The 22,682-nt window shown below is 39.5% G+C and overlaps 14 protein-coding genes across 14 annotated transcripts; 9 read left to right on the forward strand and 5 right to left on the reverse strand.

The window, feature by feature from the left end:
• Positions 1-343: 343 nt before the first annotated feature.
• PAS_chr2-2_0199 (One of two identical histone H3 proteins (see also HHT2)) lies at positions 344-757 on the forward strand (the record flags this gene model as incomplete). The annotated part of the gene is made up of 1 exon (XM_002491956.1): positions 344-757. One exon carries the CDS (start codon positions 344-346, stop codon positions 755-757), a length of 414 nt encoding a protein of 137 aa, XP_002492001.1.
• A 208-nt stretch (positions 758-965) lies between these two features.
• On the forward strand, positions 966-1,403 carry PAS_chr2-2_0198 (Hypothetical protein; the record flags this gene model as incomplete). The annotated part of the gene is made up of 1 exon (XM_002491957.1): positions 966-1,403. One exon carries the CDS (start codon positions 966-968, stop codon positions 1,401-1,403), a length of 438 nt encoding a protein of 145 aa, XP_002492002.1.
• A 31-nt stretch (positions 1,404-1,434) lies between these two features.
• PAS_chr2-2_0197 (Tyrosine phosphatase that plays a role in actin filament organization and endocytosis) lies at positions 1,435-2,040 on the reverse strand (the record flags this gene model as incomplete). Its single annotated transcript, XM_002491958.1, has 1 exon — positions 1,435-2,040. One exon carries the CDS (start codon positions 2,038-2,040, stop codon positions 1,435-1,437), a length of 606 nt encoding a protein of 201 aa, XP_002492003.1.
• A 532-nt stretch (positions 2,041-2,572) lies between these two features.
• PAS_chr2-2_0196 (Protein required for cell viability) lies at positions 2,573-4,666 on the reverse strand (the record flags this gene model as incomplete). The annotated part of the gene is made up of 1 exon (XM_002491959.1): positions 2,573-4,666. One exon carries the CDS (start codon positions 4,664-4,666, stop codon positions 2,573-2,575), a length of 2,094 nt encoding a protein of 697 aa, XP_002492004.1.
• A 480-nt stretch (positions 4,667-5,146) lies between these two features.
• Positions 5,147-6,526, forward strand: PAS_chr2-2_0195 (uncharacterized protein; the record flags this gene model as incomplete). The annotated part of the gene is made up of 1 exon (XM_002491960.1): positions 5,147-6,526. One exon carries the CDS (start codon positions 5,147-5,149, stop codon positions 6,524-6,526), a length of 1,380 nt encoding a protein of 459 aa, XP_002492005.1.
• Positions 6,527-7,848: 1,322 nt separating this feature from the next.
• PAS_chr2-2_0194 (Cyclin-like component of the RNA polymerase II holoenzyme) lies at positions 7,849-8,700 on the forward strand (the record flags this gene model as incomplete). Its single annotated transcript, XM_002491961.1, has 1 exon — positions 7,849-8,700. One exon carries the CDS (start codon positions 7,849-7,851, stop codon positions 8,698-8,700), a length of 852 nt encoding a protein of 283 aa, XP_002492006.1.
• Positions 8,701-8,944: 244 nt separating this feature from the next.
• On the forward strand, positions 8,945-10,081 carry PAS_chr2-2_0193 (Ceramide synthase component; the record flags this gene model as incomplete). The annotated part of the gene is made up of 1 exon (XM_002491962.1): positions 8,945-10,081. One exon carries the CDS (start codon positions 8,945-8,947, stop codon positions 10,079-10,081), a length of 1,137 nt encoding a protein of 378 aa, XP_002492007.1.
• Positions 10,082-10,134: 53 nt separating this feature from the next.
• PAS_chr2-2_0192 (Vacuolar amino acid transporter, exports aspartate and glutamate from the vacuole) lies at positions 10,135-11,469 on the reverse strand (the record flags this gene model as incomplete). The annotated part of the gene is made up of 1 exon (XM_002491963.1): positions 10,135-11,469. The coding sequence occupies one exon, from the start codon at positions 11,467-11,469 to the stop codon at positions 10,135-10,137; it is 1,335 nt and encodes a 444-aa protein (XP_002492008.1).
• Positions 11,470-11,900: 431 nt separating this feature from the next.
• On the forward strand, positions 11,901-13,370 carry PAS_chr2-2_0191 (Hypothetical protein; the record flags this gene model as incomplete). The annotated part of the gene is made up of 1 exon (XM_002491964.1): positions 11,901-13,370. The coding sequence occupies one exon, from the start codon at positions 11,901-11,903 to the stop codon at positions 13,368-13,370; it is 1,470 nt and encodes a 489-aa protein (XP_002492009.1).
• Positions 13,371-13,425: 55 nt separating this feature from the next.
• Positions 13,426-16,125, reverse strand: PAS_chr2-2_0190 (Essential subunit of RNA polymerase III transcription factor (TFIIIB), which is involved in transcri; the record flags this gene model as incomplete). The annotated part of the gene is made up of 3 exons (XM_002491965.1): positions 13,426-13,967; positions 14,085-16,049; positions 16,110-16,125. The coding sequence occupies 3 exons, from the start codon at positions 16,123-16,125 to the stop codon at positions 13,426-13,428; spliced, it is 2,523 nt and encodes an 840-aa protein (XP_002492010.1).
• Positions 16,126-16,268: 143 nt separating this feature from the next.
• On the forward strand, positions 16,269-17,375 carry PAS_chr2-2_0189 (uncharacterized protein; the record flags this gene model as incomplete). Its single annotated transcript, XM_002491966.1, has 1 exon — positions 16,269-17,375. The coding sequence occupies one exon, from the start codon at positions 16,269-16,271 to the stop codon at positions 17,373-17,375; it is 1,107 nt and encodes a 368-aa protein (XP_002492011.1).
• A 321-nt stretch (positions 17,376-17,696) lies between these two features.
• Positions 17,697-18,638, forward strand: PAS_chr2-2_0188 (Protein involved in pre-mRNA splicing, component of a complex containing Cef1p; the record flags this gene model as incomplete). The annotated part of the gene is made up of 1 exon (XM_002491967.1): positions 17,697-18,638. The coding sequence occupies one exon, from the start codon at positions 17,697-17,699 to the stop codon at positions 18,636-18,638; it is 942 nt and encodes a 313-aa protein (XP_002492012.1).
• A 24-nt stretch (positions 18,639-18,662) lies between these two features.
• Positions 18,663-20,330, reverse strand: PAS_chr2-2_0187 (RNA helicase in the DEAD-box family, involved in RNA isomerization at the 5' splice site; the record flags this gene model as incomplete). The annotated part of the gene is made up of 1 exon (XM_002491968.1): positions 18,663-20,330. One exon carries the CDS (start codon positions 20,328-20,330, stop codon positions 18,663-18,665), a length of 1,668 nt encoding a protein of 555 aa, XP_002492013.1.
• Positions 20,331-20,831: 501 nt separating this feature from the next.
• Positions 20,832-22,562, forward strand: PAS_chr2-2_0186 (Peroxisomal membrane signal receptor for the C-terminal tripeptide signal sequence (PTS1); the record flags this gene model as incomplete). Its single annotated transcript, XM_002491969.1, has 1 exon — positions 20,832-22,562. One exon carries the CDS (start codon positions 20,832-20,834, stop codon positions 22,560-22,562), a length of 1,731 nt encoding a protein of 576 aa, XP_002492014.1.
• Between the last annotated feature and the right edge of the window lie 120 nt (positions 22,563-22,682).

Consider the following 22,682-nt stretch of genomic DNA (forward strand, 5'->3'; position numbering starts at 1 on the left):
GGTGAGTCTAGAAAAGGACGCACTCGTCTTGTATTTATAGATGAAAAGAGTTAAGGTGGACAATGCAGTGCCAAACCGTAATGTTGATACGACACGGTACGCGATGAACTGAGCCGTACTCCTAGAGGCAGAGCGTGCGTAAATTTGAAACTGTAAGAACATGTCCCATTTCTATGCTACCAGAACTCATAATAAACTTGCATCCCATTTCAGTCGGGAGTGTCGCAGTGCGAAATACTGTTGGCACTGATGGCAAAAAGTGCCAAATCGTTATCTATGGGAGACTCTTATAAATATCCAGATCCTCCCCCTCCTGCTTCTTCTTGTGTCTATCGTAGTAAAAATGGCTAGAACTAAACAAACAGCAAGAAAATCCACTGGTGGTAAAGCCCCAAGAAAGCAATTGGCTTCCAAGGCTGCCAGAAAATCCGCTCCATCTGCTGCTGGAGGTGTCAAGAAGCCCCACAGATATAAGCCAGGTACCGTTGCTCTGAGAGAAATCAGAAGATTCCAAAAGTCTACTGAGTTGCTTATCAGAAAGCTGCCTTTCCAAAGATTGGTCAGAGAAATTGCTCAGGACTTCAAGACTGACCTGAGATTCCAATCTTCTGCCATCGGTGCTTTGCAAGAATCCGTCGAAGCTTACTTGGTTTCCTTGTTCGAAGATACTAACTTGTGTGCTATTCACGCTAAGAGAGTTACTATCCAAAAGAAGGATATCCTGTTAGCTAGAAGACTGAGAGGTGAAAGATCCTAAGTGTAATGTAGTGTATATTAATCGAATACGATATTTAAGGGAGATACAAACTGGCTGTAAGGTGAAATTCGGTGTTGCCGATGGCTGTGTAGTGCACGCTTACTCTTGCGATTGTCAAGAATTTCCTGCTTATGAGGGTGAGGTAGAAAAGAGGATAAGCAAGTGAAAAGTACACTTAGTATGATACTTCTATAAAAAAAAAAACACCATGTCCTCGATCCAACAACAAGCTTATGATTACACGGCCACCCCATATCCTGCCTGGTTGTTTTCCACATCACTTCTTGTAACGTCATGGCTTCCCAAGTCCGAAATTCCGCAGCAGGCAGTTAGTCCTGGTCGTTTCTCATTATTCAAGTTCAAGACAAAGCCTGTCAGTGCCCTGCCAACCAAAGCATCATGTTTGCTCTTTGGTGCCACCGTTGGATTTGGTGGTTTTATGATCTATGATAATGATTTGGTCAATGGTTCTGGATTTGTGAGTGCGTGGTCAATTCTCTATTCTTTGGTTAATGCTAGAAAGGGTATTTGGAGCTTAAGGCTTTGGCCTAAAGTTTTGGTAGGCCAGGCATTATTCACGGGTCTTTTTTACGGCCAAAGATTCTTCTGGGCTGACAATAAGAGACCAGCACTTAAACTGAATTGATGCTAAATTTGATGCGTAGATAGGTTATAGTTTACCATTCTATGGGCAGCCATTTATTCTCAATGGCCATCTTTTCTACTTCCGTATCATCGAACATCTCTATGAACTGTTGATCAAGGGCTCTTTCCTTGGGAGCAGCAAACTTTCTGTACTCGTCGAATATCATTGTCAACGACCATTTTTGCAATTTCCTTATGCATCCACTTAAACATCCTGTTCTATGTTTGCCTCTGTTGCAATGTATTAGAATGGGGTGGTTCTCTGGGTTCAAAACTATCTTGAGAGCCTGTTCTATCAACTGGGGCTTTATCTTGACAAAAGGCTCCTTATTACCTGACAACCCTACTTGGAAAAATTGAATGTGTTGTTCCTCCAAAAACTCTCTGTTTTCCTCGGGGTAGTCCTCCGGTATGAGGCATATTACAGATTTTAGATTTATCCTTTTCAGGAACTCGAAGTTCTCAATCGTAGGAAAGCTGGATCGGTAGATATTACCACAGACCGGAGAGAAATTCTTTGGAGGTGTCAGAGATATAGAACTCGTAGGTGTGCCTGGTACAATTCTTTCTGTTTGAATACTGGATGATGGCTCCACTTGAGGATCCAATTCCTCGTCTAGCTCAAAAACATCAGCCATTCGTTTATGTTTGGTGGGATGGAAATAATGAAAGAAATGAAAAACGAAAGATGATGATAATACAGTGGATGTCGTAAGTTGATACAACTGGAGGTGGTTTGTTTCTATGGTAAATAATGAGTAAGGCGACTGAACGGAAAGCGTAAGAGTAAATTTTGGAATAGAAATGACGCTTCGCTAAATGTTGGGAGGGACTATCAGAATTCCCTGACTTCCACAAGAAAAACGCACACTACACCTAAACCATCCATCAGCTATGGTAAGTAACTCTACGAACTGAAAAACATGACAAAGTGCCTAACAATTTTCGACTAGTCAGCTCTATTCAATTTCTCATCGTTGTTGCAAGTTCTCATATTGATGATCTGCACGTGCACTTACATCCATGGCTCATGGCCCGCAGTGCTTGACAAAAACAAGACTGGAATTTTAGGAGTGTACTGGAAGTTTGCCCGCATAGGGGAAAGAATGAGTCCATACGTATCTATATCTTGCATCATTATAGCCATAAACCAATTAAGGTGAGAGGAAACTATTTAAACTCGAACACTTCCTGCTCTGCATTCACCAACAGGCTGGCTCTCTTTAGACCGACAATCTTTTCCAGTTTCAAGGTATCAAATCGGTCAAACATAACCTTAATAGAACACAAATTGAGGTCTAATTCTTCATCTTTTAGTTTGTTTCGGACTATTTGTCTGACTACTTGAGCGTAGAAATCTGGGTCCGTAGGAAGGTTGTAGAAAACAACGTTTCTGACACCGTTTAAGTTGTACCTTTTGTAAAAGTGCATTCGCTCAGTGTACAACATAATGGGGTATTTCCCCTTTTCAAACAATGACCTATTCTTAGAAGATGCGCTGAGGGAGGTGTATTCATCGACTGCTAAGAATTCGGATCGTGATTCACTTAAATGTTTTTTCACTTGGATGTAATCCAAATAAGAGGATATGTACACCAAAGTACCTGAAGTATATGGAGACTTGGTCAACACGTTTGGCAGAATCACCTTGGTGAAGAAATTAAGTCTTTTCTTTGGTGATTCCATGGGAGATGAACTAGGGAATCTCATAAACATGTGATTTAACCTGATATTTTTGTTGATGATTCTTGATTGAAACAATTGGTAGTTCAGCTGATTCATAACATTGTTTGTATCGTCAATGATTGGTTTATAAAGAGCATACCCTTGCAAATTGGGTGCTTTAACGATATTGTTCAGCTCTGGAGTAGTATATTTGCTGAATGATAGCACTTGATGGACGTATTTTGCCTGGTCATTAATACACCACATCCTAATTCTACTAAAATCACAGTTCAATTCTTCAAAATTTTTCGGTGCCTGAATCAGGCTCTTAGTGAAAATTTGCTTGACATGGTCCCAGTTTTGCATCAGTAATCCATCAGCCTTGTCAAGAATGGTTACCTCAATTGACGATAAGTAGTCATTCTTTTCCTTATCCAATAGCATTTTCAATCCCAAAGGGGAAGCAAAGATGATATCGGACTGCTTCAACATGGAGTAGATCTTCATACTTTTTCTTGTGAATTTAACACCAAGAGTGAAGAAATCCGAAGAGTTTCCCCTAAAAAATTCATTGAAATCTTTGGGTTTATTACCGTTCAAAGTCTCAATCTTGAAATCACTATAGAATTGGGTGTTGAAACGCTTCTTGTTCTCCACTGTCTTTATATCAGCCAGTTTGATTAACTTGTTCATTAAGTTGAAGCAAAAGTTCCTCGTAGGAAGAAGAATCAAGATTTTGGGCCGAGTGTAACCCTGATCTTTAAACTCCAAATTAGGATCAGCAGAGATCTTGTTATTGTGATCGAAAATTCTATCCCTTGTCTTTAGAAGGTGGTTCAAAGCATGCAACAGGTACAAACTTTGATAATCTGTTTCTCTTGTATAGTATTGATAATTTATGTTCTTGTAGTTGAATATGTCTAGGGTCAACTTTTTATCTAATTCGTCTTTGAAGTCAAGAGATGAGAACTGGTCTCTAAGTTTTTTTTTGATTCGCAGCTTGTCAAGTGTTTTGACTTCATTAAGGCATCTGGACGTGCTTGGCAGATATTCCAAAATGTTGTATCCGTTATGATTGACTTTCCTATCCATTTTGACTTTCAGGCCAGATGATTCGTACTCATTGATCATGCGATCAATGCTTTCCTCTTCGTTAAAATGGAAATGAAAAGGATCATCATGCGACTCATCATCTGACTCAAAATCTTCCAAATTTATTTCCTCATCCTCCTCGTCTTCGTCTTCGTCTTCCTCTTGAAGCTCCTCTTCCTCTCTCTCTTGTTCCTCCTCTAACTTTTTCAGGGCCTTTTCTTTCTCAGCGTGAAATTGTTCATGATCAGATTCATCGTCCAAAAGTGTTAAAAGTGCATCATAGGCCATTGAACTAGGTTGTGGATCCTCCTGTTCGTCGTCTTCCTCTTCGCCCTCATCTTCGCTTTCCTCAACTATAGATTCGTTATTATCCATTGGAGTAAACTTTGAATAATTGTTTTTGCCTCCAGTTCGTCTCTTGACACTCCTTACAGTTCTCAGTTCTTCTCGACCATAGTGAGATCTAGCATGCTTTGATCTGTTTCTATTACTATTGGCTTCAGTCATTTACTAGGTAGAAGGGTTTAGAGTGACAAAAATTTATTATTTCGAGAAACAAATTTCAGATATTAAAGATGAGCGGCTTTCCAAGGTGAAGTGTTTCTCGTTGAAGGTTCGCAACCACGTACTAAACTCTTACCTTTCCGAAATGAAGTAGCTGCCACTAGGAATTACTACGTAGGCTGAAATACTACTACCTGAGGAATTTGCAACGAAGTAAGACATTAGTAGTGGAAGATAGTGCTTCTTGGGCGAATGTCTATAAATATTCTCCAGCAAATCGAATCCCGCAGTTTCAATGGTACCTCTTCACGTGGCTACCAGTTACTTCAATCCTTATAGGACTAAATAGGTAGCATCCAAGGATGTTGGTACTAACCCTGAACTGCCTGCACAGTAAGAAAAAAGCTTACCATTAATCGCGATATAACTGCAGCTGAGAAATCCTTGACCAAACGTTTCTTGACCCTCCTTCTTCTCCAAACAATGCCCAAGATACGCTCCGAAAATATCTTAGGGCTGCTTCGTGTTCTGCTAGCAACCCTTTACTTGGTGCTGATTGTACTTACAACCCCATTGTCGTTTGAAATCGGAGGATTAGAATGTGGACTGAGTTATAGCATATCTATCCTTCTATTGTACTTCGTACTAGCTACGATTAGAGTGTTAAAGTGCAACAGGATACTATCTTCCTTTTTGTATTATTTACAGCACTTGCTTTTACCATCTTTGTTGTTTACATTTCTCTCTTATTTCAAAGAGAATCATAGGCTTCTTACAAATGATATCCTACAGAATATTTGGTGGAATTATATCATCTCTTCGTGGAAGTTCTTTTTAGTCAATTCGACCCCTTTGTTTATCATCCTAGAAGGATTTTGCTCTCTTTTATTGATTCAGGCAGTGGGCCAGATCTCAACTTGGTTGGTCAGAAATAAATCCGATACACTTTCTATCCTCAATCTGATGTTAAGTTCCATTATTATATCATCGTCGCTGTATTTTGTGCTCAGAATTTACGTTTCAACTACTATTGGTTCACTATCAGCTTCTCTGTTGGGGTCTATTCTTACTTTAACCACTATTTTGTCAATTTATGGGATCATGAAAAACAAAGCGTCGCCTTTGGAGTCGTCGCTTTTGATTTCTTATATTGTCAAGTGCATTTATGATTTGTTCCCCGAGCTGAGTCAACACAATATAAACAACTTGATAAAATTTATCATGAAAGAATTTACAAGAATTAACGAACACTCTATGATGATCAACAAGAACTTCATTACTTCTCTTTCCAACGCCTATCACAACTACAACTACAGCTACGATTTGACCAAACTGGAACAATACTATAAGATCGTCAAATATTTCAGCAATAAGACTTTTGAGTTTTTGACTGAAAGCTTTCCACAGTCATTTGAGTCAATTTGGGAGTTCCTAAAGTTATCAAGCAGCAATTTAACCTTGCCAATCATCCTATCACTGGCGTACCGTATCGGTGTGTTTTTTGCAGCTACAAAGATAATTCCAATCTTACAACCCAACAACAGGAATTTCAAGAATTACTATTTGAAGTTGATTTACCTGTACTCTCCATGCATAATCATTGCGGTGTACACTAACTTGATGCTCCAATATAATGATGAATTAGACAAAGAGAATGATTCTTGGAATTGGGTGATTATCAAACTCTCAAATTTCGGCCAAAAATCAGGGCTTTTCAATTATGAACCAGTGGTATTGAAAGATGATGTACATTCATGGCAGTTTTGGAACTGGATCAATATTTTCCTCGTATTGTCCCTGTACTTCATAGAGTTACAGACAAACAATCCGGACGATAATTTGACTAGTAATTGGGAGACATAGAACTTTACAGGTTTTCTTCTCCCCTATAGTTTACTTCCATTCCATTTCTACGAGCTACATTTATGGGAATGGCGCAACACATGAATATGTCAGATTTATAATATTATGTATCATATATTTACTCTTGAATAAACCTTTCAGAAAAATTTGCAACTCTCGTCTCTGACATGTAGAATGCCTCTGAGCTTGACTCTATGTTTGCTATAATATCTCATCATTAAGGTCTAGAAAGAAAAGCATCTCCAGAATCCCATAACCCTATAGGAGTTCCATAGATGCAACCAGAAAGGCAAAAAAGGAAGGTCTGGCATATTTGACTATGCTAATCTCTCTGAAAAAGAACAGACCTGTGATAAAATAAAAAAGTTGATCCATGCCACAAAGTAAGCTCCATTGGGTGTTAGCTGGTTAGGCTAAAACTGTCATAACTATCGCTTAGGAACGAAATTCCCAATGCCGAAAGAATGAAATTGAACCGATTGATAATAACAATATGCAACACCACTGAAAGAGAATACTGCCCAAAACCCTGCGGATAAGGATAAATCTGTTCGATAGCGTACGATCGGCAACAAGCAAACTTTTCAACTCAGCTCAAAAGAAGCATTGAAAAGATTCCAGATGCCTTTCTGCACACGAATAAACGTATCCCAATATCCCAATTCTAGGTAGAAAGAACTTCAATGGCTAATGTTGACACTATTAGTCCAATCGGTGTAATGGCTTATATTAGCCAATGGCGCTTGCACCTAATATTTTGACCGGAGACTTTCCCCAAGGCTGATATGATTATATACTAATCCTTTAGCAAACCTTGATGACAATTCTTTGGACATGGATAAGAAGGGAAAGGGAAAGAGAGAAAAATTTTCCCAATTTATAGGTTGAAGCTTTACTTGTCGCGGGTGACATTTCAAAGGATCCAGTGTAGATGGTAGACCGATAGGGATAAGCCAATTGGGCGGAAGTCCTCAATGAAAGCAATTGAAAATCTGCCAGGTGCTATCGTGGAGTGCTACTGTGACTATCCAGTAATATTGAATGAGTACTAGTAAAAGATCTGCCTTAATTGCTTCTTTGAAAAACTATCCTCTAAGTGGTCACTCATCCTGGCTTAGCCTCCAGACTATGTCAAACATCGGCCAGCTGTCTCTATAGTCGGGTTTTCCATTCCTTGAACTTCTTTACTTGTTTATATAGGGATAAATCAGAAGTGATAACCATTGAAGTCGCATCTATTTTTGTTCCCCCTCTTTCTTCTCGATTCTTACTTAATCATCCACCTGCTTCTTGATCTTCTTTCTCTCCACTAAACGAAGACAATGTCGGCCAGCTATTGGTCTAGCTCGCAACGATTACATTGGCAATTCACCAGAAACGAACTCAATGAACACAGAGAACAGATACAAGCATTGGAAAAGAACTTAAACGTGCCAGGCTCTGATCTTTCCAGGATAAATATTAAGTATGACACCAATATGAGAATCTATCTCCATAACCTGATGCATAAACTGGGAAGAAAACTGGTATTAAGACAGGTTATTCTGAGCACAGCTGAGGTATTTATGACCCGATTCTTGCTCAAAGTTTCTATCAAAGAAGTGAACATTTACTTGCTGGTGGCAACTTGCATATATGTTGCCTGCAAGATGGAGGAGTGTCCACAACATATACGGAATCTAGTAAGTGAAGCAAGGAATTGTTGGCCTGAATTTATTCCTAATGATTTGACGAAACTGGCCGAATTCGAATTTTACCTAATAGAAGAACTGGACTGTTTCTTGCTGGTTCATCATCCATACAACTCATTGATATCAATAGTGAAAGATGTCTTGAAAGATCCACGGTATAATATTGCCATCACCACTGACGAATTGCAAACATGCTGGTCAATTATAAACGATAGTTATATCACGGACATGCATCTCTTATTCCCTCCTCACATTGTCGCCATAACATCCCTTTATATGACTTTGGTGACGTTTTCAAAGGATTCCAAAAAGCTACAGACTTTTGTGAAATTTCTTGCCCATTGCAAAGTGGACTTGGACGAGATCATAGAAAGCACACAAGAATTATTAACACTATATGAATACTGGAATAGTTATGACGAACTGAGTCTGAGAAAGGCAGTCCATCGTCTTCTCCTAACTTTGAACAACAGTAACCAATAAAATAGAAAGTGGTACCCTTCCCCTTTTTTGTCATACTCCCAAAGCTGTACTGGATACATTTTTAAGACATTTGCCTTCCCTCAATCCGTTGGTCCAACTTCCAATTCGAACACCATGTACTTTTTTTAGTCCTCTTACGTAACCATCTCATGGGCTACCTCGACTGTGAATGTTCCAGGGCCTTAAATTTTTCTTTTCACACAACACGCACATACACCCAATATTGCCAAGTTAACAAACACAAATGGGTGTTGAAACATCTTCCTCTGGAACTCAACATTTCAGTGATGACGGTTGTGTATCTTCAAGGAAGCCAAATGCTACTGTAAGCTTTGAGAAGCCTGAGCGTGCTAACGAGCTGAAGAATCACAAAATCTATAAAAAGTCCAAGGCTTCATGGTTACAGAGAAATCAAATTTTACTAGCATCTTCATTGTTGAACGCGTTGTTCATCTTAAAGCAAATTCCCTCATTTCAATCACTCGTTAATAAATTCTTTCATTTACAGTACAAGAACTTAGATGGTACTTATGATATTGGTAAAGACGACTATTTTTTCGTTATTTACTGGATAATCAACTTGACTATTATTCGCAGTGTCTTGATGGATTGGGTCCTAGAACCCTTGGCAATTAAGATAGTTGGGATTAACAATAGAAAAGCTCTTACCAGATTTAAAGAACAGGGTTGGTCTTTATTCTACTACACCACGTCATGGACTGTGGGCTTCTATTTATACTACAAGTCCGACTATTTTTTCAATTGTGATCATATTTTCATCGGCTGGCCCAACAATAAGCTGGATTTCTACTTCAAATCTTACTACTTGATTCAAATGTCATGTTGGCTCCAGCAGATCGTTGTTTTGAACATAGAGGAGAGAAGAAAAGATTATGTTCAAATGTTCTCGCATCATATAATAACCTGTTTGCTGATTATTGGCTCTTACTACTATTACTTTTTACAGATTGGACACGTCATTTTGGTTATGATGGACATTGTTGACGTTTTTCTCAGTCTTGCCAAAATGTTAAAATACTGTGGTTACAGCACTCTCTGCGACGTGATGTTTTTCATATTCTTGGTTTCATGGATAGCTATAAGACACGTGTGTTACAACTACGTGTTCTGGCACACATGCACCAAGTCTAGGGATCTAATGAACGCAGATTGTTCCAGGTACGCAATCTACGGAGGTCCCTTGGACGTTACTCCAGTACGATGCTATACAGATAGTACCATTAGATACTTCATTTTCCTTCTTGGAGGTCTCCAAATTATCACACTAATCTGGATGTACCTCATTCTAAAAGTTTTCATAGGGGTAATAACGGGCAAAGGTGCTGAAGACGTTAGAAGTGATGATGAGGAGAGTTCTTGAACTTTTCGTGGGAGAATTGTTTTTATATATAAAGATGCATACATTTGAAGTTATTATTTAGAGACTGCAGAGTACAGACATACTACCATTGCAACAATTCCGAATACGCCAAGGGCCAAAGAACAATACTTGTACACTGGCGAGTGAAATACAGGATGACCATAGAGCGTTGCGTTATTATTGGATCTTAACAACTTGCTTATATCTTGATTTTTAGAGTTTAACAATTTGAAACCAAAAAATCCTGGTAGAGTATATGAGATTGAAGTAGATCCCACAGCGCCAACTATGGACAAGACAAGTTCGAACTTCTTGATCGTAATGGCCAAAAAGTAACTTAAAAATAGTAAGAATACGGTCAAGTAGGTAAATCTCTTACCAGATATTGTAACTTCCTGAGCTGAACGTGGCAACAATGGATCCACTTCCGATTCTGCTTCTAATTCGGCTTCTGTTTCGGACCTAGTTGTTCTCCTCAAGAATGCTTCATAAATATTATTGAACGAAATTCTTGCCGGGAAAATCATTAGAGGATAAGACAATATAACCATAAGCACTAACAGTGATTGACCTAATCTGGTTATAATAGTATCGGGGTATATAAGCATGATGTTTCCTGAGATGTAATTACCGAAAGTCAAATAGCCTGCTAGTGCTACAGTAACAAAAATCAAGTATGAAATAATGGTGGAAACGAGGTTGATTTTCAATAGATTTCTCAATGTCGGGTTGGACAATTCATTGGTAATTTGGTAAAAATTCTGGTGGCCTGTGTATGCTAGAACAACAATGGAAAAAGTCGATGAGATGGCTTTGAAAGATTGCGGTTTCCAGACACTAATTGGCTGTCTTTCAGGAAAGCCTTCCCAATTTGTAAGTAATCCCTGTAAATAGTTTCCATAAATGACAGCCACAAGGTATACAATCGCTAACAAAGCCACTACCGACGTATATCTCAATGAGTCCAACTTCTTTAAGAAACTTGTAGGAACAATAAATATTGTGGACACTAGAATCCAAAATATTCTTTCATCAATAGGCAAATTTTCAATTGGTATAATATGAGGCATCAAATCTCCCGTCAACACTAAGTACGATAATCCCACTCCAAAACACTGAATGGCTATCGCAATATCAAAAACAACAGCAAGGTCAGGGTAAGTAATTTGGCAAACGTTGAAAAAACTTGCTTCACCTGGTGGTAGATATTTGCTACTTACTCCTTGCAAGAAGAATCCGTAGCCAGCGCCAATGGCAGAAAGCAATAAAATCACCATTCCCAGTACTAACCCATCAGTTCTCAAAGCATACGGTAAAGCTAGCAACCCAGCACCAATGATGGTATTCAACAAGTTTATGATAGACGAGTTGGTAGTAGCTCCACTCATGCTAGCAGTTGTTCAAAGTTGTATGCGATCTCTCGTTGAGATCTGCGCTAGTAGTACTAAGCGACGTGCTGAGTTGACGCGATAATTGTATGGAGCACACAATTCCAAGCTCAATCAACAGCTTAGGCGCGAATTGTACTGATAACAACTGTTGTAGCCGTATAGCCAAAAAGGTCCGTTATCAGGAACTGACCAGTTGAGCCTCTTGTCTTTGAGCCTGTAAGTTTTGAAACAGAAATTGCAGCAGTTAGTAAGCAGAGAGATCAAGTGGCCACTTGAAAGAAAGAGCAGAAAATACCTGTAATCATACTACCCTGAAAGTTCAGGTTTCACGTGTAACCACTACAGTTGAAATCTGAGTGCATGTCACCGAAACTCCTTTCAACTACTGATCCCTACAGTATTCTCTCTCAAAGTAGTTAGCACTGAATATGAATCAAGACTTGCTATTGGAAATATTTCGTTTCCTAACGCCATCACAGATACGTGAAATTATCATCGAATTTGGGATCAAGGAGCCATCTTTCATTACCTATCTATTTCATGTCAAATACTCTAATTCCCACAATACCCTTCCATATTCGTTGACAACACATTCCAAAAATGGGCCAACATGGCTAGAGGATCTAACATTGGTTCATTACCATGAGAACGAAAGCTTCCAGTCTTGTTATTGTGACGACACGGAGAATGTTCATGTCCTCAATACTACTCAAAATGTTAAAATTCCTATGATGAGTAAAATCAAATCACAGGAGCGGACCAACTGTCGAATTTTGGGATTAAATTTAGAAGGCGAATTGCAGCTGTTCGTCAATGACTCCCTCTATAACTTTTTACATCAAACTGAAGAGTTGCAAAACTGGATCATTCATTGTAGCAAAGTTCAAAAACCAACAATCATTTACCCGCAGATCCCATTGATTCCTGAAAAAGTGGAAAACTTCTATCCAATTAATGGGGGGAATTATCTGATGACCTTTCAATTCAGACACCCCAAGAAAGGTATGAAGTTTATCAACTTTACAAACAAGGAGAACTATTTTATGGCAATTGACTCCAACTTGAATTTGTGGATCAATGCTTATGAGCATCCTCTATCTCCTATGGTTTGTGTCAATTATGATGTAGATACAAGGATGTTTAAGTTTCCAGAAAGCATCAACAATAACGACGACTTTAATTATGATATTAAGGAAAACCCCCTATTATGTCAATTGCACATCAATGATCAGTATGATCATTGCTATATCTTGCCCAACCAGGGATTCGTATTCTTTAAAAATGGTCTGAGAATCAAGTCCAGTATTGATTATAAGCCGGTACTGAGTCACGTATCAATGAGACCCTGTCTAGTTCCATTCAAAGAATTTGAATATGAACCGGTAAATTTTGCTATTGGAAATCATTTTATTGTGGTCTTGGATAAAGGGAATAATTTGAGCATCGTTAATATTGTTTTGGATTACTCCGATCATTTAAAAAGCTTGATATACAGGTATCATCCGGATCGTATTACCATGCTGTTGAACGAACCAGTGAAGGATATCAGAGTCAAAAATGATCGAGTTCTAGTTTGGTTTAAGAAGAAAATATCTGTATTTGATTCGAGTTTGGGGCTGGATTTTAGTTTTGACCTAGATTTTGAATCTCCGGTATGGAATGTGAAGCTTGCCAGAAATAACAGAATTTTAATATTTTTGGAAAATGGGACATTGGTGAGATATAGCGGTAGTAACAAGATTCAATCCCTGACACATAAGATTGAGCATCTCTCATCTCATTCTGAACATAGGGGAACTTGTTTCTCGTGGAACGATCACGATTTTGCAGGCAAGACCATGGTCAGAAACATTATCGATATGGATGAAAATTTGATCGTGCTTTCAGGTTCTTCCTGAAGCAGAAACCTGAACATTGATCTTCAGTATAAATAGTATAAGTGGAAGTATGTGTTTATTCTTGGCTGACCTCCACTGGGTTTCCTACGTTTGCGAGGATTTTCTGCAAAATGTTTAGTCTAGGTAAGAGCTTTGGGAATATAACCAGCAGTTTGATTTTATCGTTCTTCCTCGTTACAGCCACCATGTAGTATACAACTTGATTTCCTTGAAAAGCCTCATTGATCACAATATCGGAGAGGTATTCATTAGAAATGAAATGCGAATCTAATGTTTTGGAGCTCCTGGCAATACCATCGTTGATCCGTGTGGAAGTTATTTGTATACCCGTATTTGGAATAACCAACAGTGATTCTTTGATTTCAAAGCTTAAATACTGATACAAGTGATTTGCCATAATGAGTAGGCCGATTACAGACCCAATCGAATACCTTGCGTCCAACTGAAACCGAGAGACAATCAATATGGAAACTCCGATCGACAAAGCAAAATAGCTCAATTTCATGGTGTGCTTCAAGATCTGCGAGTAAATGACTACATGCTCGGTGAATGAAGAGTTCAAACCTCCTTTGGGGAATACATGATAGTTGTACCGGTCTTTATTAACATACATTAAGATAAATATCAAAAAAAAAGTTCACGTCCTCCCCCGCGAAGGAATATATCCCATTTACCCTTGACTTACTGTCTCATCTAAACTATGCTGCTTCATACCATCTATGGTACCGACGACCGTCTGATTGGCACGCAATTCTTGAATCATCTGTGCTCTGGTAACTTTCTTCGTTCCAGTTCTACGGCCAATTTCTCTCAATCTCTGAGACTCAATGTCCTCTAATCTTGACTTCTCTTGTAGCTCCTTCATCTCCTTCAATTGTCTTTCGTGATTCACCTTCAGTTCCTTCAGTTCCTGGTTGTACTGTTCCAAAGTCTTGAAACTATTATTGGTATCCTGACAATACTTTTCTAGATTCGGGGGCAGTTTACGCATCAGTGCCATGCCAATCAATTCAGGATTCCTCCTCTCTTCTAAATTAAACTTATTCTTGACCTGTTTTCTTGTACGATAGGGAAACAATTGTTGAAGAATCGAAAAGTCAGTTCCCCAGGACGCTAACGCTTGGTAGAACCTTAAAGTTTCTTCAGACGACCATCGCTCACTGTATGTAAACTTTCCGTACGTTCCAAAATTGACTGGATTCTTGAATTTGTTTTCTTCTTCACGTTCTTTGTCTTCGTTGCCTTCATTTTTGTGGCGGTTTAACATAAGTGATTCAGAGTCCACACCAATTGTACCGTCTTGTTGAATCTGCAATTGCACTGTGTTAACGGAATTTGTAGATGGAGCCTCTGGTGCCAAAATTTTAACAGTGGAAGTGACCTCAAGTTCATTAACATCACTGTTACTTTGTACAATCTTCAGCCTTTCTTCTTCGATCTTCTTCTTAACTTCTTCCAGAGTAGTATTTTCTTCCCTTGCCTTTTCTCTGATTAATCTTCTTTCTGCAGATTTCAGTCTTCGGGATTTTAGAGCATCTTCGGCTATTTCAAAATTATCGGAAATTTCACCGATTGGCAGGGCTGGCTTGCACAGCTCTGCCAATGAGATGACATTCTCATCTATGCGCAACTTTGACAAATCTCCATTCTTCAGAAAACGCTTGTCCTTCAAAAGCACATTGATGTTTTGTACCATTGCTAGTTGTTTATTACCTTCAGTTGTAAACATTATAGCAACTTTCTTACTGTGCGTTTTTCTGCGTTTACTGTTCGGTTCGTTAGTTATAGGTTTCTTCTTTGACGCACCGGGCGTACCATCCGAATCAGAAGTGAGTTCCTCCGAGTCTTGACCATCATCCTCCTCACCTCTTGCATGCTTGGAGGATCCACTTACCTTCATAACCCTTCTTTTATTTTTGGTTGGAGGTTTTGAAGTGTGTATATCCTCATTTTCGTCATCAACGTCGTCGCCTTCGTCTTTCTCCTCTTGCACTTCTTCGGCTTCATCGACAAATAATTGAGATAACTTGATGTTTTCCGCTGATGACTTATCTGTCTTAGTTTTCAGTATATCGGGGATACGCACACTCTTGGGAGGGAAGCTGGTTTTATTGTTAGATCCAGAGGCATTTTTCAGTAGCATACCAGTACCCAAACCGGAGCTAATGGAAGGTAACCTTTTTTGCCTGAATGCGCCAGTGATGCTTGGAGGAAAAGAGAATTTTGTCAAATCTGAACCCTTCTTGGTTCTTGAGTTGGGGGGTTCAAAGTTATTATCTGTGGCTGTTTTTGCCTTTTCTGGCAGTTCTCTGGAAAGATCCATCGATCGTTCTATCTGACTATCTGATACTTTTATATGTAGTTCTTCCTGATGAATTACTGTATGAGGGAAAACGTATTCAGTTTCCTTATCCTCTCCACCCACTTTCGCTTTCTTCTTAATCACTTTAGGACTTTCTTGCTGAGCGACTGGTCTTGCTTGTTCCTGTTGTTCTTTCTGTGATATAACTTCTGCTTTCACATTTTCTATTTCTGGTAGTTCTTTCACTTCTGATATTGCAGACTTCTCGGGTTCTTCAAACGTTACTTTTTTCTCAGTTTCAGTTCCATTTTTTTGTTTAGTGTCAACCTTGATTTCCCGCTTAGTGACTTTGGGTGTGAACCTGGGTCCCCCCTTTCCTATTCTTGGTTAGAATCTCATCCGCTCAAAAGCTTCGATGAAGTAACAGTTTTACTTACTGAGGAAACTACTCATCTTTTTTGATCAATGACGATAAACAATGTAATCAGTAGATAAAAAGGAAAAGTAAAACTGGAATTGGAGCGCGCTTCTATCTAGTTACAGTGATGCGAACTATAAAAAAAAAGATGTAGCTTTTTAGTGCAGGCCCAATATCAATGGAGTCCCAATTAATTCATACTGTGGAGCTGGGAGATTGGGCTTTGGGCATTGCCAGCTTGGATAATCATGGAATTGTTGTAAGTCTATCGGATGGGTCTTTGAACCTGGTAGACTCCAACGGAAATTTTTCAAGAACAGATGCTCATTCTGGATGCATATCGTCACTGAGAAACGTGGATAAGAAAAATATTGTGGCCACCGCAGCAGCGGATGGAGTCAAAGTTTGGGATTTTAGATGCATAAATCAAGGACCAGTGTCGAAGTTTTTGAACGAAAAGAATGTCCCGTTTTTATCATTGGATTTTGAACATGGACTGCTGGGAGCAGGATCTGAGCTAGAGGGGACAGATTCCGAGATCTATATATGGGATCTGAGAAATTCTTCACCCTTGAGAAAACTGTCAGAATCTCACCATGATGATATTACAGAGGTGAAATTTCATGGAACCAATAAGGACTTACTACTGAGTGGGTCTACTGATGGATATGTCAACGTATATGATTTGACATTTCCGGAAGAGGAAGATGCCCTGCATCAAGTCATTAACTTTGCCTCTATTCATTCCGCAGACTTTTTATCTGCTTCAAGGATTTATACACTATCTCACATGGAAACTTTTGCAATCCACGAACTAAATGATAAATCCAGTGATCTAAAGGAACCACAACCAGTTCAATTTGGAGACGTGAGAGAACCTTGGAATTGTGAATACGTTGTAAACATCTATCCAGGATATGTCGCATGTGGTTCTAACTCGCAGGAATCTCTAACTCTCTACCCATTTCAAAATGAGAAAGTTGACACGGAACGGAAGTTAACATTTAAACCCGCACATGGAGAGGAGGTAGTACGAGATGTTTTTTTTAAGGATTCCCGTATTTATACTGCTGGTGAGGATAGTAAACTGAAAATATGGCAAAGTTCACATTGGCCTGCTCCTGATGGATCCGTTGACTCTGAAGAATTACAGACATCCAAAGACGAGAACTCTTTGAACGAAGATTATAGAAAATTTAAGAAGCATAAGAAGGATGGGTCGAAAGAACAGAAAAGTAAAAAGACGAAAAAGGATAAGCATTCCAATAGATTTAAACCATACTAGAATAAATATATAAATGTTCCTGAAACAATACAACTAGCGTGTAGAAAGGTCTCACATAAAACAAAAATCATAAATTAATTATACGTTATTGCAAAAGTCAATATATTTTCCTCCATAATGAATTAGGTAGAATAAATTATTGGTTCGATAATTACGACACTTTGAGCACTGAAGGTACTTTCCCACCCATACTTCCAGTGGGTCTTGGACATCATATTGATGCGTCCCTAATAACTATATAGCTGTGACTTATAAGAATATTATTATATTTTTCGTCGCGGATACTTATCATTCAAACAATTATCAATCAGAAAGCAGTATATGGGAAGAAGACCAGCCAGAGTCCAGGTGGATCCTGAGTCTATCGACTCTGACGAGAGACCACCACAGACAGGTAATATTTTCAATATATGGTACTCTAAATGGTCAGGAGGCGACAGTAGTGATCGAAATACACAAACGCATTCAAAGACCAGATGTAATATAGAGAGGGACTCAGGTTATACAAAAGCTGATAAAGAGCAAAGTCCATTTTTCTGCTTATATTTTTCCAGAGGGGCATGCTGTTTAGGTAAAAAGTGTGAATATTTGCATCGTTTGCCCAAGGAGACTGATAGCTGGATTCCTCATACTTTGGACTGTTTTGGACGGGAGAAGTTTGCAGAGTATAGGGATGACATGGGCGGTGTGGGAAACTTTAACAAAATCAACCGCACCTTATTCGTTGGCAGGATTAACGAAATAGACGATTCTATAGAACTAAAGATTTCGAAGAATTTTGCAGAATGGGGAGATATCGACAGGATCAGAGTGATACCGAATAAGAACATTGCATTTGTTACATATAAAAATGAGTTGAATGCCCAATTTGCAAAGGAGGCAATGGCCCACCAATCTTTGGACCCCGATAATGAAAATGAAATCCTTAGTGTCAAATGGGCCAACGAAGATCCAAACCCAGAAGCCAAGGCCAAAATTGAACATGAACATAACCAGCAAAAGCTAAAAATTGCCAAGCAGTTGGTCGAAAAATTAGAAAGATTAAAACAATATGAATCGGAGAAGAGAGCTTCAGTTACCGTTGAGGAGCCAGAGGAAACAGATGATTTGCCTCCGAAAAGACAGAAGATGATTCAACCCTCACCACTCACGCCAACCTTTTTCAACGGATCGTTGTCAGTGCTTAGTGAGTTAAAGCATAAGAAAGCGCACCCACAGAAAAATCAGGCGTTAGTTGACTACAGTAGTGATGATAGTGATTAATATTAATAATGATAGACCTTCCTTTTATAATTCTATATTTCTCATGTTTCTCTTCTCGTTCATATCGTGTTGACGAAGCTCAGCTGGGATTTTGCTTCCGGATTTTACCAGAAGCTTTCTAAATTCAGAGAATATTTCGGAATCCTCTGGTCCCAGATAAGTTATGCTATAACCTCTATTACCAGCCCTTCCAGTTCTTCCAATTCTATGTGTGTAGCTATCCAACCCATTTGCCATTTGAAAATTGACTACCAAAGATACGTTGGGAATATCAATTCCCCGACCAGCTAAATCTGTGGCAATCAGAACATCTATCTTCCCTGACCGAAGATTTTGGATTGCCAACTCACGTTGATCTTGATTCTTAGATCCATGAATGACTGTGGATGAAAGGGCAGTATTCTTAGAGAGTTGATTCTGCAAAAACTCACAGGTCTTCTTATAGTTAACAAATATGATAATGGGAGGTCTAAAGCTGGGCAATATACTAAACAAATGATTTAATTTAGCATTCTCATTAGGGAAATAACGTACTTCTTGTGTCACTGTGTCAACAACTGTGCCAAGCTCCCCGACTGTAAGCGTTCCTGGTTGGTTCAAGTAATTTTTGGTAATTTTCTGAATTGCTGTTGACATTGTAGCTGTAAACATAAATGTATTGCGTGGTCTAGACGTGAAACGATTCTGATCAGTGGGTAAAAGTTTCAATATTTTTAGCACTTGAACTTCAAATCCCATGTCAATCATTCTATCTGCCTCATCTAATACTACGTAGTAGCATTCCGCCAATGAGATCATTTTTCTTTCATAACAGTCAAGTAATCTTCCCGGAGTTGCGACCACAATTTCACATCCACGGCTAATGCTGTTGACATTTTCTTCTATAGAGTGACCACCAATCAAACTGATAATGTTCAGGTCGAGTTTAACAGTGAATTTTTTAAACTCCTTTTCAACTTGAAGTGCTAACTCCCTCGTGGGCACCAATATAAGGACTTGGGGGATTTGATCTCCACTTTCAAGGTGGGGAAGTTGGAGAAGATAATTCAAAGCCGGAATAATATAGGCCAAAGTTTTACCCGAACCAGTCTTGGCTATACCAATTAAATCTCTGGAGGCCAGAGCCAGTGGTATGGAGGCTCTCTGAATGGGAGTTGGTTCATCAAAGCCTAGACTGTGGACAATATCAAGAATCTCTTTCTTGATGTTACTTTCACCCCAAAACCTCAACGGGTTAGGAATATCACCACCTTTTGATGAAATATTAAAATCCTCTTTAAGTATTCGCCAATCTCTCAGTGTCATTTCAGATATTGACTTTCTTCGCCAATGGGTATCCTTTTCAATATTTCTCTGATCAACACCATCGTTAACAGTGATCAAAGGTTGATAGTCAAGTGATGTGTCTTCTTCTTGATTCCATTGAAACTGAAATTTTGCATCACCCTTCTTAGCTTTAACAGATCCATTACGGTTATGATTAGGTATAGCGTTTGAATCTGCTGGAACAGAAGGCAGGGAGTCTGAATCTTTTGCTACTGTCTTCTTCTTTGCAATGGGAAGAATCTTTTCATTTTGTTTTTGTTGATGCTCCTTTTCTAGCTTTAGCTGCTGACGTTTTGCTTTAGATAGGAATTGAACTTTCTCCACCCTCTTTCTTTTATTCAAGATATCATTCAAAGATAATGTCATTCCAAACCAAACGGTCTAGCAAAAACGATAACTTTAAAGAACTTTTCAATTGGTTTTGTACACTACCACCGGTTTACTACCTCTGCCTTCGGTTCTTCTCCTCACATTTTTCGCAACTGGGATAGCGTAGCCTAAAGTGTCACATGCTCGCTGCTCACATTCCCTACACAACAGAGATTGTCAGCAGAGGAAATTGAGCTCCACCATTCAACACTTGTGGATTTATGATAGTCTGTGCTATCAGCTCTCTTTTTTTTGTTGCTGTAGAATTTACCGTGCTAGCAACCTTTTAAACTTTGTTTAGCTCTCCTTCCCTCTTCCATTCATCTGTTTCGGTCCGATCCGTCTCTGGTCATCTCCTCCGCATTTTTTTTTTACCGTTAGCGATAGGGGTCAGATCAATTCAATCAGTTTTGGCAAGGGTATTTAAAGGTGGCGAAATCCCCCTCCGTTTGTTGAACACATCCAACTATTCTCAACCCAACCATCTAACTAATCGTAATGTCGCTTATTGGCGGAGGTTCAGACTGTGCCGCGGGAAGTAATCCTCTGGCACAGTTTACCAAACACACACAACATGACACATCCTTGCAACAATCCATGAGGAATGGGGAATTTCAACAAGGAAACCAAAGAATGATGAGAAATGAAAGTACCATGTCCCCAATGGAAAGGCAGCAAATGGATCAGTTTATGCAGCAGCAAAACAATCCTGCGTTCAATTTCCAACCAATGCAACACGAGCTGAACGTAATGCAACAGAATATGAATGCACCACAGCAAGTAGCAAACAATAGCTGGAACCAAGAGTTTCGAATGAAGGATCCCATGGTTGCAAACGCTCCATCTGCCCAGGTTCAAACACCTGTTCAATCAACTAACTGGGCACAGGATTTCCAACAGGCAGGTCCTGAAGTTCAGCATCATGCGCAGCAGCACCAACACCCTATTTTGAGCGTTCCCGGTGTAAGAGCTGGAATATATGGGGGTGGAAGACTCATGGGCGGGAGCATGATGAACCGTGCTGCTCAAATGCAACAACAGAACCCGGCTCAGGCTCAGACTTCAGAACAATCACAGACACAATGGGAAGACCAATTCAAGGATATCGAGTCCATGTTGAACAGTAAAACCCAAGAACCCAAGACAAAGCAACAAGAACAGAATACATTCGAGCAAGTCTGGGATGACATACAGGTGAGTTACGCCGATGTTGAGCTAACCAACGACCAGTTTCAGGCTCAATGGGAGAAAGATTTTGCCCAATACGCCGAAGGAAGGCTCAATTACGGAGAATACAAGTATGAGGAAAAGAATCAATTCCGTAACGATCCAGATGCCTATGAAATTGGTATGAGATTAATGGAAAGTGGAGCTAAACTAAGCGAAGCAGGTCTTGCTTTCGAAGCTGCTGTCCAACAAGACCCAAAGCACGTTGATGCTTGGTTAAAACTGGGTGAGGTCCAGACCCAAAATGAAAAGGAGTCAGACGGTATTGCAGCTCTAGAGAAATGCCTGGAGTTGGACCCCACCAATTTAGCAGCTCTGATGACTCTTGCAATTTCTTACATTAATGATGGTTATGACAATGCTGCTTATGCTACATTGGAAAGGTGGATCGAGACGAAATACCCTGATATTGCTTCCAGGGCACGCTCGAGTAATCCAGATTTGGATGGTGGTGATCGTATTGAGCAGAACAAGCGTGTCACAGAGCTTTTCATGAAGGCAGCACAATTATCACCAGATGTTGCTAGCATGGATGCTGACGTTCAAACTGGCTTAGGTGTATTGTTTTACTCAATGGAAGAGTTTGACAAGACTATCGACTGTTTCAAGGCCGCCATTGAGGTTGAGCCCGATAAGGCCTTGAACTGGAATCGACTGGGTGCTGCCTTAGCTAATTACAACAAACCGGAGGAGGCAGTAGAGGCATATTCCAGAGCATTGCAATTGAATCCTAACTTTGTTAGGGCTCGCTATAATCTTGGTGTTTCATTCATAAACATGGGCAGATATAAAGAGGCTGTTGAACACCTGTTGACTGGAATTAGTTTGCATGAGGTTGAAGGTGTTGATGCATCAGAAATGAGTAGTAATCAGGGCCTTCAGAATAATGCCCTTGTCGAGACCCTAAAGAGAGCATTTTTGGGTATGAATAGGAGAGACTTGGTTGATAAAGTATATCCAGGTATGGGATTGGCCCAATTCAGAAAAATGTTTGACTTTTAGATAGAATTCGAAACCCCACAATAAGTAGACCACATATATCCAACTTGATACTAGCTCCTTCTTTCCTCCCCTGAATTACTGTTAGCGAAGTCCGGCATCCAGATCACGTCGAGCATCTCA

This window comes from Komagataella phaffii, chromosome 2 (genome assembly GCF_000027005.1).
Source record: "Komagataella phaffii GS115 chromosome 2, complete sequence".
Lineage (NCBI taxonomy): Eukaryota > Fungi > Ascomycota > Pichiomycetes > Pichiales > Pichiaceae > Komagataella > Komagataella phaffii.